The sequence below is a fragment of the Oxyura jamaicensis genome, chromosome 5 (assembly GCF_011077185.1).
Source record: "Oxyura jamaicensis isolate SHBP4307 breed ruddy duck chromosome 5, BPBGC_Ojam_1.0, whole genome shotgun sequence".
Lineage (NCBI taxonomy): Eukaryota > Metazoa > Chordata > Aves > Anseriformes > Anatidae > Oxyura > Oxyura jamaicensis.
This window is the reverse complement of record NC_048897.1, coordinates 15,585,515-15,603,636: the sequence shown is the minus strand read 5'-3', so window position 1 is coordinate 15,603,636 and position 18,122 is coordinate 15,585,515. Positions and strand designations below refer to the sequence as shown.

At 35.5% G+C, this 18,122-nt stretch overlaps 1 protein-coding gene across 2 annotated transcripts in view; it reads left to right on the top strand.

The window, feature by feature from the left end:
• RASGRP1 (RAS guanyl releasing protein 1) overlaps nt 1-18,122 on the top strand; it is a 43,766-nt gene that overhangs the window by 11,524 nt on the left and 14,120 nt on the right. For both annotated transcript variants that reach the window (XM_035329120.1, XM_035329121.1), the window contains exons 3-8: nt 8,812-8,917; nt 10,373-10,435; nt 12,185-12,316; nt 13,426-13,579; nt 16,921-17,094; nt 17,826-17,942. In XM_035329120.1, the coding sequence (XP_035185011.1) occupies nt 8,812-8,917; nt 10,373-10,435; nt 12,185-12,316; nt 13,426-13,579; nt 16,921-17,094; nt 17,826-17,942 (746 nt within the window). The remainder of the gene's footprint in view (nt 1-8,811; nt 8,918-10,372; nt 10,436-12,184; nt 12,317-13,425; nt 13,580-16,920; nt 17,095-17,825; nt 17,943-18,122) is intronic.

The following is an 18,122-nucleotide window of genomic DNA, read 5'->3' as shown; positions in this document are numbered from 1 at the left end:
TCCTTCTTGGATGCATATTAGACTCACTTGTGTCTTGGATGTATCTGCATTGTTAATGATTATTTGGAAGAACTTTTTTTCTGCTTTCTTTTGTTTCCTTCCTATTCTATAGGGAGTTTGAAGTGGGAAGTAGACTTGAAAAACTGTCACGTTTATAGCATTTCTTTCAGCATTTCTGTTTATTTGGCTCCTTTAGCGTTCTGCTAGTGCGGAACTGTTCACAATATAGCATGGTTCTTTCCTCTCTGTAGAAATACTGATTTGTTCTCATTTTAAATTTGGAGGTTTTTTCCCATAAGTCCAATTACTTGTGTAAATAAACTTATATATTATTTACTTAGTGGCTACAAGCATTTATGTAGACTAAGCCAAAAAGCCAAATTAAAAAAAAAAAAAAAAAAAAAAAAAAAAAGTGCAATTGCTTTAGTGCAATTCCCCGAATGCTTTGGTCCACTCTGCTGAATGCCATTCTTTTACCTAATTGATGCATCACCTTTGTAAGGTCGTAGTAATTAGCTTACACTGTTTCTGAAATACATGAAGTATCTAAAATAATAATCTGAAATGAAGAAGAGTTCACTAAGAACAAGTACTAAGTTATACACTTAGAGTAATCAGCTGTAAAAGCAGAGTACAGTGAACTTGATATACAGCTGTTACGCAAGAAAGAATATCAACATGAAGACAGACTTTAAAACTGAAAAGGATGTAATGGTATTGTAGTACTGCAGAAAAGGCAAAAACTCTAAGGGGACATATGTATGCATAGAGGAGTGCGTATGCTTATTTTTATTATTTATAACATATATATATATACAGTTATTCAGTGCACCATACCTTAATATATATATTCAAAATAATATGCTGACTCTGATGCTAAGATGTCTTCTGGATTACTTTATTTGAGTTTGCTTCATAAGTGGGCAAATTGTTGAAGGTTCAGAAAACAACATTAGAGTTGACCAGAGATCTAGAAAGTCTGGCTTCTAAGGAAAAAATAAAAAGACAATGTTAATGTTTCCTGATTGAGAAAAAAGATGAGGGAAGAAATCTTTAAATAGAAAAAAAATACACTGGTAAGGAAAATAGTATTTTTTTTCTCTCTACTGGGGACCAGGTGTAATATCCTGAAGCTGCTCAAGTTGTCTAATCAAAAACTTAAGGCAACAGGGAGAACTCTGACACAGATGGTCAAGTGCTGGAATAAGTTACCTACAGAGACTGTGATATCTTTATCACTGTTGAATTTAGCAACAAATAAACTGGTTCTGAAACACACTGGCTTAGAAAAAAACAATTCTTCATTGGAATGGGAACATTAGCCGCTAGTCCTGATGTCTACGTTAACTGAGCTTTCAGCTGCCTGTAACAAATAAGGCTATTTCTGACTCAAAAAGTAAACACCCTAGTTTAATTTGAATCTGTTTCTCAGCTCTTGGTGATGGCACCCCCAACATAAAAAGGACATTGAACTTTTGGAGTGAGTCCAGAGGAAGGCCACAAGGATGATCAGAGGGATGGAACACTTCTCCTATGAAGAGAAGCTGAGAGAGCTGGGGCTATTCAATATGGAGAAGAGAAGGCTCTGGGGAGACTTTATAGTGGCCTTCTGGGGCCTAAAGCAGGCCTACAGGAAAGCTGGGGAGGGACTCTTTGTCAGGGGGTGCAGTGATATGACAAGGGCTAATGGCTTTAAACTTAAAGAAGGCAGGTTTAGATTAAGCATTAGAAAGAAATTCTTTATTCAGAGGGTGGTGAGGCACTGGAGCAGGTTGCCCAGAGAAGCTGTGGATGCCCTATCCCTGGAGGTGTTCAAGGTCAGGCTGGATGGGGCTTTCGGCAGCCTGGTCTGGTGGGAGGTGTCCTGCCCATGGCAGGGGGTTGGAACTGGGTGGTCCTTAAGGGTCCTTCAAACCCAACCCGTTCTGTGATTCTGTTCTATGATTTTACTGTCATAACTGATGGTTGGGAGGGTGGCTTCTTAAGAATCTGATTCTGACCAAATTTGATCAATTGAACAAATAGAGTTAAATGACTGCCTCCTTAGCAGAGTAGCAAATTCCCTTGCTGAAAGGGAATAATAAGCCCATAGTAAGGCTATTATGTGTTGTATAAGTTTTTATCTGAAGTGAAACAGAGTGATTATAGGGAATAGTGTTCCTATCTGTGAAGGCAAGTTCCAGAAAGTATCCATGAAGTATTCAGGAAATACTTTGTTTAGTTTCAGCTCCTTCTAGCCTTTCTAGGTTATCTCATATTATTTGGGGCAGTGATACTGTCTTACAGCTATTTTAATTCAGTCACTAAACCCTAGCATGGTACTTCCACATGTAGCTCCATATTTCACACAGGTCTGTACGTTTCATTAAGTTCTCATGCTGTTAAACCTTAAAAACTTTACTTGCCCCAGTTTTCCTATCAGATGCTGCTTTAATAATCTTTACATACATTTATAACGCCATCCTCACACCATCTTCTTTAAGTTACCAGGAAAAGAACAAAATGAAAAAACACTTTGCAGAAGTCTTGAAGAATATTGTACAGCAACATCAGTATAGCAACCCATGAGTTTCAGCTTTGCATTTTGCTGGACTACTTGGCAACTGCTTGATTCTTTCTTGTGTTGTGGTGTTTTTAATGTTAGTTTTTGATAATGACTGGAAGACTTCAAGTAGCTTACAAGAAGTTATTCGTATTCTTAGTAGTATAATCACTATTCATGTGATGTCAGGGTTCTGTGATTCACTTCTGATTCATTTCAAATTGTACACTAGGTGATAGAGTTGGAACCTGCTGGTACATAAACACTTGTGAAATAAAGGCCTCTTAGACCTAGGAAAAACTAACTTATTTCTTCCAAAATTAAGTTCAGTGAAGACATTCTTGACATTCTTCCTGTTGCCTTATGTTTGCGCTCACAAGTGGGAAGGTCCCATCACAGTGATACTGCCTATAGAAAATACTTTTTCTAGTAAGCACATTTACTGTAGGCTTGGTGACTGCCAGGAGGTGGTGAAAAACAGGCAGTTTGCTCTTACAGCCTTGCTTATTAGCTTTTGAGTACTTTGATTCTTCTAATTATTCTAGGAACAAGCTATACTTCACCTATTTCTAAATCACAGATCACATGCTCCAACTGGTGGCTCCCTGCAGTGAGAGTGGCTGATAAGCCTAGGTTGGGATGTTTTTATTCTCATGTGTTCTGAGTGTAATGTATGCAATGGAACTTTCATAGCCATAATTTTAGTGGCGTTCTGTTACTGTATGGATACTAAAATATTCAGCGCTATATTTCTTTATGCTCTCACTCATGTAGTTAAATACTGGAAAAGTATTTTCAGTTCCTGCTTTCTTGTTTGCTTCAGATAATATTTATTAAAACAACACGCTAAGGGTATTTACAGGAGAAAAAGAATGTAACCGGTGGACTAGTTATATTTTTCTGGAGTGAAACAAAGCTAAGGCTTATACAGTATTTTGCAGCGTTCTGTTAAGGTAAATTGACTAACTGAAACACACCCATGCCACTTTATTTAATGTTCACTCAGTGGTTTTTGCTCAGCAGGGTGTGTGGTTAGAAACAGGTATACAAACGGAAATGAAAATGAGTCTCAAACTTTTTTTTTTTTTTTTTTTTTTTTTTTAAAAAAAAGCACTGCTGGAGGTTCAAGAGAATGCTGTGGAGGCAGTCAGAATCAGTCTTGCAAGAGAGTCAGGAAAGCCCTCTTATTGGCTTCAGCATTTGCACAAAGATAGTTTACCACGACTTTTGTAACTTCCTTACACACGGCTATGTTTAGCAGGTTAGCTCTCTGAAAAGAAGTGACCTAGTGGTCAGAGGTGTGAAATAACCAGTGACAATTCTGAAACTGAGCTGGAGTCTCTTCTTACCGAAGGTCCATTTTTAACAGTTTTGTTGAATTAGGAATTTATGCAAAACAAATAGAAGAAGAATCAAACTCAGCATTTTTCTCCTTGGTAACATTTGCTGTATCATAGTGCATTCCTTGAAAAGTGCTTCTTTCATAGATCTGGCAAGAATATGACATTAAATATTTGGTATCAGGTGTGTTTGTAAAATTGTGTGCTGCTACAATCCCATACAAGTTTGCTGTTCAGTGCTGGACTGTACCGGGAAACTTGAGATTTGTGGCTGCAGTATGTGCTTGTTTTTTAAGCCATCAGTATTACAATGCTTTTCTTTGTATAGATTGAACCTTTTAATTATTGATGCAGGGGAGGAATGGATAGCACAAAACAGTAATGCATTAGTGTATGCAAAGTAATTACATGTTGCTGTAAAATATCGTAAAGTCCACCTCTCTTGTGAAATATTTAGATCTGGATGTTTTGAAGCATAAATCCTCTTCTCTTATGCAAGACAGTTCCATTAAATGTGTTGACCTGACATTAAGCAGAACAATTTATTTTTCTGTGCACCTTTATAATATGAAAAAAAAAATTAAAAAGACTAACAAAAGGATAAAAGTTCATTCTGGAACATGGTACCAAGTGGTACCTGTGGTATGTCTTGACAGAAGAGTTTGGAATATGCACAGAGGAGAAGCTGCTAAGATAGTTCTTTGCTGTCTTTGTCAGCGGGGTATGATCTATATTGAGCACGTCTTAAAAGCAGGTGATTTAACTACAGCTTTACATACTTAATAGTGAGTGTGCATGTAATCATTTTGGCTTTCAAGTTAGGGATACATTGAACTGCTTTTTTCTGGTTACACAAGATCTGTTAGATGTAAGCCATAGCAAAACAACACATTTTGTAAAAATAGATGAAAATTGATACCAACCTCTATGTGATAGACCTAAAAGAATTTTACTCTTGTTGAAGACACTTGGAATAGTACAAAAAGCCAAATACTAAAGAGTTGAAAACACGTTATGATTCTTGATGTCCCAGCCTTCCCCTGCAAATTCCCTGCTTCTCTGGCAAAACTTGCTGTTTTGCACTCAGTGCCATGGTACACAACACCTGCTCTACTAGACTGTTTATATCCCAGTAAGAACAGAAAAATTCTGTTGTATAATGAATGTTGTAATCAGTTCTGTTGAGTAATGAATGAAATTATGTGAGAACATGAACAGGGGATGTGTAAACTTTGGTTCATGCTGTAAAATTGAGAACTTTATAGTAAAAGTCAAAAGACAGCTCAAGAACTTTTCAAGTGTGATGTAGATGCCTATTCACCAATGTTAATTTTTATTTTACATTGATCTGTTAGAGTAACTTCTATATTTAAGAAGTCAATGTTTTTATTTAGTTTATGTCCCTTTTTGGAGATTGCTGGTTAGTATTCTGTTTCTAGTTACTCAACTTTCTTTGCCCAATTGCAGTTTCTTATGTCATCAATTAAGAGTCCTGACTCAACTGATTTCCAGTGTAGCTGATAGCCTGTTTCTCTCTTATCTGTGCAAACAGTGGATAGTTAAATACAATTAGCATATCCCATACTACAGAAAAGGACTGGTTTCTGTCTGCTACAGTGAGGGAATGTGTATTTATACAGTTCAAAATGCTGATTATTCTTTAGCTCTACTTGATTCCCTGAAAGGAAACTAAACCTTTATACTGTTGTTGTAGTGCAGGAGTACTAACAGTTCCTGTACGTTGCTACCAAAAAGCCCTAGATGTTTAAGGATGTGCCTGTGGTTGATAACAGGGTATTTATAAGCTCTTCATAGCATCTTAGTTGAATCGTATGCTGAGCAGAGTCTTCTGTATTTCTTGAGTAGTGAATGCACTGCCATGATGTTGGAGCTCAGATAACATGTGAAAACAAAGTTGGAAGCATGGCAGAGAGCACACAAATCTCTAAACATATCTGCAGGTGCTTCTGTTAACTTAAACCTGTTGCTCCATTAAAAGAAGAGGCTGAGAATAACACTACAGAGATTAGTCTGCAGGACTTCTATCATCTTACTTGTATTCTTAGTGTAAGCACAGGGAGGTTTGGCTGTTATCTTTTGAAAGCTTAGCTTTAAATTCTACACTGATAGTAAATGTTCATAGGAAATTTTCTGCAACTTATTCTCCTAACTCTCCAGTGCTTTCTCTCCATAAGTTTATCAGACTGAGGTTATACACACAGATGTGTTTTCTACACACCTAAATTTTTCAGTTAGAGCCTTTCTAACTGAGTCACTAAGAGATGCCACTGCCCACTGATTCAGTTGTGGTGCACTCTGCTGTGATGCTGCAAACATTTCTGATTGCCTTAAAATATTGAGCTACTGTGTACTGCATCAGCTGTTTAAAAAACAAAACCAAACCAAACAAACAAAAAAACATAAACCACCCCTCCCACTCATATCCCCCTTACCTGAAAAGATCAACTTTTCATGAACTTGTTTTGACTGAAATGTGTTAAAAGTGATGGAATTGCTGCATTTATCAAGGAAGCTTAAAATCATCATACAATGCAAAACTGACTGCACGTCTGAGTGTTCAGCTTTGGTTAGTGTTATTTTAATTCTTCATAACTTATTAAAGGTTTTAAGCTTTACTGTCTATAAGAAACTATCCAGAGATGAGTGTGGCCTGTTCTTTGAAAAATCCTGATAATGTTAGCTGCTGACTTGGAAGTGTTTCGTCTTAGTAGCAGCTGGCTAAGAGTTTCCTTGGTTATGCTGGGGATGTAATATGTTTAATTTCAAAACCTTACTACATTAATGGACACTTCTACTTAGTAGTAGAATGTATTTTTTATTTTTATTTTTTAATTTTTGGACACATTAGCTTTTTCTTCAGTACTGAGAATTCTTGAATTGCAAAGTAATGCATCTAGGACTTCTTTTATTTCCTGTTATTTTAAGACAGTAAGAAGGAAGAATATGTTTCGTATTTGTTACTTTTGTGATTTAAAATTCTATTAATGGCTTCCTAAACACTGGTTGCTTTAAATCTTCTCTCCTTTTAGTTACTTAGGGTCTATACAGCCATTTATGTGGCTGGAGAACACGCAGACTTCTTCCTTGCCCATGTGCCTGTAGGGAGAATTTTTTACAACTTAGGTGTAATACAGAAAGTAAATTCAGAAAATGGTCTCTTGTGTTCAGTGTTGAAGATCACCTGATGAATAAAGTTCATGTTCTGGGCTTGTTAACGCTGGTTGGGTTGATGCAGGTTCCCATAGGTCCTCCCAGGATTTACCAGTCAGGATTTTTCTGCTCCTCTTGCCTGAGGGGCTGGCTGAAGTAAAAGATTTCAAGACTGTCTATTGTAATGAGTTTCCTGCAAACCAAATATGCCGTTACTAGAAGAACGAAGATACTTGCATCGGGTACATGATACCCAGCACGTCCTTTGCTTTTAGGGATTCAAATCGAGAGCTGAAACAGTAACTTCACTTGCCAGCTACAGGCTTAGGCTGTTCTGAATCCCCTTCCTCCTGAACTACATGAAATAATTACCTGGTCTGTCTGCCGCCTAAACTAAATTTGATGGAAAGACATGACTCTGTAAAAATCGACTGTGTAGAAGGAAGACATCCAGCTTGGTGCCCAAGTTGGTGTAGGGGCAGTGGGGTGAGCCTCATGTGTGTCTGGCTGGATTTGACTGTCGGTGTCCTGTCGCAACACATAGTGCCTTTTGTGTTGGCTTGCTGTAAGCACGACTGGGGAGCTGTGGTGTTGATACAGGGAAGAGAAAGCAAAGACTTCCAGGGGCAGTAAAGGGTGCAAATAGGACTGTTGTGAAAAATAGAGGAGACAGATCTAGAAACAATCAGGCTTTGTTAGTTCTACCAAAGATCCAATATATTGATCAAAAGGAAAGGCCTGGGTTTTGGGGCCCTCTCTTCACATTTGGTACCTCTCTGTATAAGGGCATGGAAATTGTTGCTCATTGACTAACATGGATTATGTTGTCTTGTGAGTGGACTCAGTGTTCCTTTTTCTGTGCTGTGCTATTTAAAAATTATTATTATTTTTTTCTCTAGCATTATATTCCACTTCTTATGTTCCAGACCTCTTCCGTTTTGCCTTACTCTACATTGCTTCTGCATACTGCTCTTAAGTGGCAACTGCATTTGTCCTAATAGAGGACTAAATATTTAAAAATGATTGAAAAGTACATTTTGAAAAGGTGTCTAATTCCAGTTCAAGGTACCTAGTTTGTCTCATGGCAGTCTGTACACAACCATTGCCTGTTAATATTAACAAAGTAGTTAAAGTGTGTGTAACAGAAATGGAAACTTTGTAAAATATTCTGATATATTTGATGTCCTTGATCTTTTCCAAATGAGGAAAAAAATACAATACCCAGAAGATAGCTGTACTCTAAAAATGTCCTTCAAGTGAAATCCTTGTAATGCACAGTTCAAGGAAATTCATTAGAGCATTTATGTCCACTGCTAAGTATGCATCAGTTAACCCTTAGACTTCTGTATATGTTGTACCTCATTCCATGCATTTCTAGGTATAGTTCCTAACCTGTGTGTATACTTTAGGATTATACACGTCTGCAACGCAAAAAGGTTCATGAGCACTTAAGAATATCTCAATTTCATTTCATGAGTTCAGTCATTCAGTAGCCTTAATTCTCTTGCTCCTTAATTCATTGATTTGTTTCAAAGGTTATCTTACCTGCCTACAGCTAACTATTTAAGTATGTTGCTGGGCTCAGATCGTTATGTATACTTATCTAAATACAAGTCAGTATGTGACTGCTGTCTTTCAAACAGCATAGACAAACAGGCTTGATTAGAATTAATGTTCTGAAGAAGCCTCTTGCATGTTGCTTATGAAATTGTATCAAGATTCCAATATGAATACTCTTTTTTTTTTTTTTTTTTCCAGATTTAGAAGGAAATGCTTATCAGAACAACCAGCTGCTAAAGATGATTCTGACCATGCATCAGTTTTTCATCTCCTCTGCAGACATGCTCCAGAAACTTGTTGATCTATATCCTTTGTAATATCCACCTGCTTCTAAGGTAAAATTAGATATACTTGACAATTTTAAAATAGGTAAGTGTAGAATATTTAATTTAGGGGTATACTACTGTTTCACTAATAAAACAATAAACTTGTTCCTTACAGATTTTGTGGCTGTATAATTTATTTATTTTTTGTCTGTTTGGTTTACTTTATGATCTACAGATAGAGATGAAATTCCAGTTCAGATTTTAAGTAGGATAAATCACCTTCCGTTAGCTGCGGAAGAAATATCTAGGGAATATCTAACAGGTGTTAGATTAAATTGGTCACCTTAGTTAGATACTGTGAACCTGGGTGTGGTCCAGATTTCTCTTTATTTTTCTCTCCTCTATACAAGTAGAAGAAAAAGGCACAAAAGCATGTATATATATATATTTTTAATATTCTGATTTTATCACCTTTTTCTACAAATTTTCTACAATTTTCTACAAATATTCTTTCTCATGCAAATTTTCCCCTAAATTCCATGAGTGATTTTTGGATAGTTAGGAATGATTTGTAAGCCATCTAACTTCAGACAGTTTGTTCAGAGCCCTTCAAAATATTTGGGGAAACTTTTCAGACTTCATGAACTCTACAGTCAGCCTCGTATAAGCACTTAATACAGGTACCTTTTTTTGTGGATTTTCTCTCCTTAGTTTTGGTAGATTTCAGCTGCAGTCAATTTCAATAAGACCGTGAGAAGATCATTTTTTTCAGTGTTTTCACTAAATTATCATCAATCACAGTGTTTTCATTAAATTATTTTTGTAGTACTGAAAATATATGTATAATCTATAGCAGAAGACTGAAGATATATATAATATATTTTTCCAAATGGATCTTCCATGTCTTCATAAGACATTGGTTACAATATAACAACGTGTGTTTTACAGAGCTAATAGACTGAAAGTATGGATGTTTCTATCTAGTTACCAGAGCATGTCAAATGAAAACTATTGCAGTTAGAGAGGTGAGGTTAGCAAGTATTGTATATAGCTGGTTATATTTAAAAGAAAATATTCTCCTTTTTTTTTTTTTTTTTTGGAAAAGCCTCAGTGACTCATACTAAACTATTTCTTAATTAAATGTAATTGATATATTTGGTATTGTTTCAAATTTTAGTGAGATATGCAAGTGCCTGATTTTTATTAGAAATTGTGAAGCATGCTTCAAAGTATGTGTAGAAAGCAGTCATTTCAGTACTGAACAGTAGTCTGTACTTGGGCAGTTATATCTGTATTACTCAGGGTTGTCATATTTACAGCAAACATTTGCTAGTGATCTTGGAACGTAATTTCTATACCTTTGTATAAAACTATAATCTGATATCATATGCCATGAGAATGATTCCTACTATGCTTAAAGGTAGAGAAATATCAGGCATGCTACGTTTCATATCATATGTGAATCAATATGGTTTTCCTTAACAGTTTTCTACCTATCTTAGTGCTTTAGAAAATAAATCTTCCATGCTATGTGTAAAGATATGCTATTTTGTGAGGTAAGAATATTCTGATATGGTAGCTATTAGTCTGCAGCTGTTCCTGTACCGTATAGAAGAATGCTTTTGCATATCTTAAGATGACATTGAAAGAGAAACAGTTGCATTTCTTCATCTTTTCAAGTTTCACTTTAACAACTTAAAAAAGGCCCAGGTAGCCTTGTGTAAATCCATTAAAGTCAGTGCATGAATTACTGGGTCAGTTTTGAACTGATTCTATATAAGGCTGTACCTTGAACATCAGTGAGAATTGACAGTGTTCAGGAATCAGTAGCATTATGTCTAATATTGTTATATAGGCCTATTTAAAAAAAAAAAAAAAAAAAAAAGTGGGACATTGCAGCTACTTTAATACTAAGCAAAACACCATTGTAGTCAGTAGGTAATTTTCCCTAGTAACTATTCGTAGTCACTTGAAATATCCTGGATTGCTTATCACTTTTTATTTTTATTTTTTTCTTTTGGACTAAGTGTGATAAAATTTGGTATCTTGTGTAGAGAAAACAAAAGAGTGGAAATGAAGATACAACTCTGATAACAGATCAGCATATGATAATTCTTTTCACAAAATGGGAAATAACTAATATTAGTTATTAAAGATTTTTTTGTTTGGTTGTTTTTTAAATGGTGATGATTTTATAATCTCAAAGTAGATTATTAGGTCAGAGTGCTTTTGCTATTGTGTGTGGTCGGGGAATATTTTTACTTCCTGGCAAACTGATGTATATATGCATCCATGAGAGTACGCATTTCCATTTTTCTAACAGCAGAGCACAGATCTTTATGTGCATGGGTGTACTGGGTCTGGCTGGAACGGCATTAATTGTCTTCGCACCTGCCTGTATGGTGCTGTGTTTTGAATTTATGACTAAAACAGTGTTTGCAATAACAGGTAAAATGTTGCTGTGTTGAACAGTGTTTGCGCAGCATCAAGGCTTGCTCATTTTCCCACCCTGCACCCCAGGGAGTAGGCAAGGTGTGAACAAGAGGCTGGGAGGGGACAAAGCTGGGAGAGCTGAACCAGTCTGAACAATGGGATATTCCATGCCATATAACAATATGCTCAACAATAAAAACGGGGTTGCCATTCCAAAGTAGCTGTACCTTCAATAAGCATGGGCTTCGGTCTGCTCATGGGAGATTGTGAGTGATTGCCATTGCAGCACTTATGTGGTGGTGGGTTTCTTTGTTTTTCTGTTGTTGTTGTTGTTGTTGTTGTTGTTGTTTTCCTTTTTTTTTTTTTCTTTTGCTTTTATTGGATTGTTAAACTCCTTTTATCTTGACCCAGAAGTTTTTTTCACTTTTGCCCTTCCTATTCTCTCCCTCGATCCGCTGCAGGAAGGAGGAGTGAGTGAGCAACTGGGTCGCTATTTAGTTGCTGGCCAGGTTCAAAGTTCTAAAGGAATACATAAGATATTTATGAGATCATGAAGAAAATAATCAGCATGCATATTATCTAAATTTAATATGGAAACAGAAAATTTTATATTGAATTACTGAATTCCATTCAAAAATATACTATGGTTTTATACAGAATTAAAGTAGGTAGCTTCTTTTTTAATCTTGAATATTTGATTTCTGATAGAATAAAGCAGAAGCATTTAAAAGCACGGTTTATCCCCTGAAGTTGATCAAAAAGAAATAGAAATGATAAACTGGAGCATCTATAGCAACTATCTGAGTTTCAGCCTTACTCATGGTAAAGCAAAATCTTTATTTTTGTATTTCTGTTTTTTCACTGTACAATAGGTATTGGATTACAGAGTTTTGGGTTATGTTCAAAATGGACTCTAAACTATCTGCAACTATGGAGGAATTTCAAGAACTGGTTAAAGCTAATGGTGAGGAGTTACACTGTCGTCTAATTGACACAACTCAAATGTGAGTGCAGAAGTTTCAGTATGCTTAGAAAACAAGCTTTTGTTCTCAATTTCCTTTATTCAAATATAATATCTTTCCAGTACAACAGGGTCATGATCCTACAGTGGGTTAGGTTTAGTCTGTAATAAGATAAGTTGACTGTTATTTATCCTGGAAGAATTTATACCTTATTATAGTCAGAATATACATTACATAGAAGAATAGAATGCCTTTCAAGAATGGCTGACGTTCAATTTAACTGTTGTGTAGACTTTTGTGCTCTGTGCTAGATAAATTTTATTCTATCTAGGGAACTTAGAAAATTTGTAGAGGCCTAATGATTTTGAAAGGTCTTGCTGACTGAGTTGATGAAAAAGGAAAGTACACTTTGATTGGGTAATAAAGGAGGTAAAATGTGTTCGCATTTTAAAGGCAAAGGTAAGATACAGTTTATTACATTGTCAGACTCTGTTTTGTGTGATTTCTAGCTATAAGATGACTTATACTGTCACAAACAAACCCTACAGCTATACAGAAAACCCTACAGTATAGTTCTGTCTTGGGAAGGGAATCTTCCTTGTTATGTTAGAGTAAGATAACTCTGTGGAACTACCTAACTATAAATTCGTACTTTGGAAATGCACTTTTTTGGAAAAGCAAAGCAGAACTTGGCATGCATTTTATATCTGTTTATGAAAGATGATACTTAGTTTTTCATACTCAGGTAAATTTTGTTACTCTGCAGACAACTATCATTGGAGGAATAATTCTTTTTCAGATGCAGGTCAATGAAATCTGTTAAGACTTATTAAATGGAAGAACACTGTATGTGTTCCATAAAGCCAAAGTTAGGGACAGCAATTCTGAAAGTGCAGTATATGATCTTGTTTTGTTTAGTAATGTAGTTGTACTGTACTTATGTGCTTCATTAATATAATACTTAGACTAAATAATGTATTATCAGATAATCTGTAATATGTGACAGAAACTTGCTGTTTAGAAATTCAGGTAATTAACTTTTTAATGCAGTAAAACATGAAAACAATGTAAATTTTATATTATGAAGAGAAGAAAAAAATTATCTTCAGAAGATAAGTCAGGGTAATCCTGTTTTAAAATTTCTCTAAAAGAAATTCCAGGGACTGGTCTAGAAAGCTGACACAGCGTGTAAAGGCTAACACCAGTAAGAAACGGAAAGTTTCACTTCTTTTTGATCACCTTGAGCCAGAAGAGCTGTCAGACCACCTTACCTATCTGGAATTTAAGTCTTTCAGAAGAATATCAGTAAGTGATTTATTTTGTTTCATTTTTTAAAACAAAAGCAGGAAGGATGTAGAAAAGATGGGAGAGGAATAGTATTACAAGATTAACCCTGCAGTGCAAGTAAAATGGTTTTGCTGGAGAGCTAGCAACATCAAGGTCAATTACAGAACCAGCCGGGAAAACTGTTATCTGTGTATCAGTACAACTAAATGAAGCAGATAAGGCCTGTTCCCTGGCCCTGAAATCAAGCAGAATGATCACAGCTCAACTTGCATCTGCAGGGCTAAACTATTATGCCTTCTAGAGAAGGATACTGATGCATGATGTGTGTTGAGAATATTCCTGTCCGTATCCATACAGACATATCCATGACCAACTGTTGAGAGAGTGTTAGTGGCATGAGTTGAAATTTTATCAAGTTTATGCTAACAATTATATGTATGGATGAATATATGCCCATGTCTGTGTCCAGGCTCTTCTTGTTTTACTGAATTGAATTGGCCAGTGATACTTATTCTGAGTACCTTTCTTTTCCCTGCAGTCAGAGGGAGGGAGAGTAGAACCTTTTAAGTAGCTATGCAACAGAGTCAGGGCAGAGTCTGTTGGAAGGAAGAGGAATAAACAATCTTCTTCCAAATAATCTGTTCCTATTAGAACAAGTAGTGTAATTGGGCACAGAAACAAGCCGCATCCTTTGACTCAAATAATCAGTCAAGCTGAAAAGGTATGAAGGAAACTTGGAAAGCTTCCAGAATGTTAATTTCCTGTGGCAGTAGGAAACAATGCATCATTCTCATGCAGTGGCTAAGGGCTTTTCTGCATAAAGAGGTCACTGGACTCACTGGACTGTGCTTGCCTTTTTTTTTTTCCTTTTTTTTTTTTTTTTTTTTTTTGTGTGTGTGTAACAAAATAAAAACAGGATAAGTAAGCACTTGAGAAAACAGCGTTTTAAGATACTAACTCCCCTACACACTTTGGCCTCACTTGCAACCTTTTATGCTACATTACTTCTATTCAAACATGGTAGAGTTCACACATGAAACAGAATAGTGAACATTAGACACCAAAATCTAATTGAGTTGCAAAGTCAGTGTGATAACACTGAAGCAGAGAAAAAATAAGTCTCTCTTTTCTCAAAATAGCAGAATTTGAAAATGAGGTCTAGCAAGGAAGTTGACTCTCAGTAGATTGCAAATTTCAGTCATGTATTAGTGTAGTTTATGTGTAGTTTATTTTAGGCTGACTGTACATGAGTCTTCAAGTATTGTGCTAAGTTCAAAGAGCTGTGCAACCAAAGTCATGCACAGACTGCTATCTGATGGCAGTACTAATACTTAAAGGTTATACAAGTCTTAACGCTTTCAATGCTTTCTGCAGACATAAAATAATTAGTGATTAATGAGCATAAAAAGTATGATTGCAGTCAGAGTCTTGGATTTGTCATAGTATTCCATGTTACAGTTACATATCTGCATGCATTTTGGTATAAATTCAGCTTACTGAAACCTCAAATCAGGAAAAAAATGTGTAATTAAGAAATAGCTCTAATCATTAACTCTTTGCAGAATGTATTCACGATATGCTAAGACACAGAATCCTTTTCTAACTTGCCAGAATATAGCAGGAAAGAGACTGCAAATGACCTGTTATGTTATCAGTCATTGGCATAACTACTTACAGACTCAGTCATTTGAAAGTGAGAAAGGAATACTTGATCCCCTACACATACACAGCACATAGCAAAATCTTCCAGGAGACACCTTGTATCTTGCAGCAAAGAAAAATGCAGGGAGTGGTATTCACGAAGTAATGACTGCAGGTATGCTTGCAATCGGAAATCATTTTAATGTATAGCTATAAAATACAGGGATCCTATGCTCTCTTATAAGAACCTAGATTATGCTTTACTGTTGAGGCTCTTTAATTAGTCATTACAATACCAGACCCTTGCATTATTTAAGTACCTGGACTTCTTTACTGTATATGCCACTTAGAATTCTTTTACAGCTATCTTGAGTCTTTAAGTAGTATTAGATATAAACTTGTTCAGCATTTAAAAAAAAAATCATTTTCTGAAGGAGAGAGCTGCTGACAACAAAATATAAATTAATCAAACTGATTTATAATTGCACTGAAACTGCTATGAAGTTGATAATTATGTAGTCAGATATTGAAAAATTAATTATCAGTACAGAGTAGTTGCTTAAATTTCAACATCCAGCCAAATCTGGCTATGGTTCAACATTCAAACAATAACCGTGTGTGCTATGAAATCTTAGAGACAGCTCTACTTATTACTCATAGTATTTCTTCCATTTTTAATTTAGTAAGAAGATGAATCCAGGTGTCTGCTGTTGTCTCTGCTTTTTATTGTTAATAGTTCTCATTAAATGGGTGGGGGGAAAAAAGTTAAAAAAGCAGAGAGTGAGCAAGAAACATATAGCAGTATTACAATTTATGACCTTTCCTTAAGGATCAGTGCCATTCAGTATATATTCCTTTGACCTTAAGAAAGGAAAATGTATCTACTATGGCTACGAACGTTTTTGGTAAGATGTCAGTATTAGTGCCCATAGTAAAGAATGAGTATATAAATCTCCTGTCAAATCTTCTGATTACTCACATTTTTGAGCATTCCTATTAATGGATATATCAAGAGAACAGATAAATGTTGTATCAACAAAAACAAATGATTGCTTCTTTTTCATCTTAATGGGAAGAATGGCTTCAAAGACAATTTTAACTGTTTGTCACATACAGATGTCCCCTAAACAATTTTGGATCGCTTTGGTTAAAGAAGACGATCTCACAAGCCATATCAAAATATTAAGGAGTCCCTAGCCTTCTTTCTTAATGGGTTTAATCACAGTTTTATGTAAATATGTTTGAACTTGCTTCTTTATATTTGTTTTAGTATAGCTTAATTCAGAAGTGTGCTGTAGATACATAATTTGAACATAAACCATTACTGAATTCCTAGATTGGTACATTACATTTAACTAACATTTGCCATAGAAACCTAGATTCAATCAATCTGTGGAGCCCCTGGAGAGGAAAACCCCAACTTTTATCATCCTAGGGTTTATAAGAGCCAAGGCTTGTGGGATATACATGATGCAAGTGATGTGATAATATTTTTATCAAGAAAAGATACTTTCAGTTAATTTCATTACTGCAGGTCTTCTGCTTTGAATAAAGCTGAACATAGCTTTGACAAAGTAGAGTGTTCAGTCTTATGGATATTTAAAGTGCAAGATAGATCTTGTTCTTTAGTATTTAATTTGTAAAGCAGACTTTTTTTTTGCAAACATCATGATGTTTATGAAATGGAAGATGAATTTTAATTTACTTTTTTTTTTAAGTTCTCAGATTATCAAAACTACATTGTGAATAGTTGTGTGAAGGAGAATCCAACGATGGAAAGATCAATTGCTCTTTGCAATGGTATCTCTCAGTGGGTGCAGCTAATGGTTCTCAGTAGACCAACACCACAGCTTCGAGCTGAAGTATTCATCAAGTTCATCCATGTTGCACAGGTCAGTTAAATTTTGACACGTGTTATTTATTCTGTCTTTCTCTGAAACAGCCTTTTAGTTGCTCTTCCCACACTACTAGTGTGGGGTCAGCTAGGAAAGAGATGTTGGCAGTGGTCTCCTCGTTCTTATATATAGTGTGCACATGTGTGGGTTCACACCAGGTATTCAGTTACATTATCTTCAATGACACTATGGCTTTCTCGTATCTATTCTGAAGAAACTGCACTGAGAAACTAAAATTTCTTTTCAATCAGCTGGTGAGATCCCAAGCTGAAACTGCCCATCTTTCCACTGTATGAACCACTATGATGCTTTTGACCATAACTAGAAGCATTTGTACCGGATATGCTTTACCTGATAGAAACAAAACTATGGCCCTGTTGATATTTTTTTGCATGCTAATCCAATTGCAGTCATAACCAAGACAATGGTCAGTGTTTCCTAGGTGTGGCATACTGCAGGAAAAGGGAGAAGTACTAAGGAGCCCTTTGAAGTCTTATTCTATCTGCAGAATTATTATCTTATTTAATAACAGTAAAACAAGTAAATGTTACACCAGTAAAATCGCAATTTCAATACCGAAATTAATGAAGTCAGATGGATGGCACAAAACTTTTAAGAACAATATTAAACTTATCCCTGAACAATAGAAGAAATGTAGAATTTAGGTATTCATGTTGAACAATTTCACCCTTTAATAACAAATACCAATTGTTTTTATGTCAACACAGAAGCTTCACCAGTTGCAGAATTTCAATACGTTAATGGCAGTGATAGGAGGTCTCTGTCACAGTTCCATTTCCAGACTCAAGGAAACAAGCTCATGTGTTCCTCACGATGTAACTAAGGTTGGTATTGTTTTATAAATAACTTTAAAACTTTTTTTGTCATTGCCTATGCATACACGCACAAAACCAAGCTTACTTTGTTAAATCTGACCGATAGAAAAAGAGAAAAAATAAAAGAAAAGGGAAGACTTCCTCTGTTCTTTTTTTTTTTTTTTTTTTTTTTTTTTTTTTTTTTTTTTT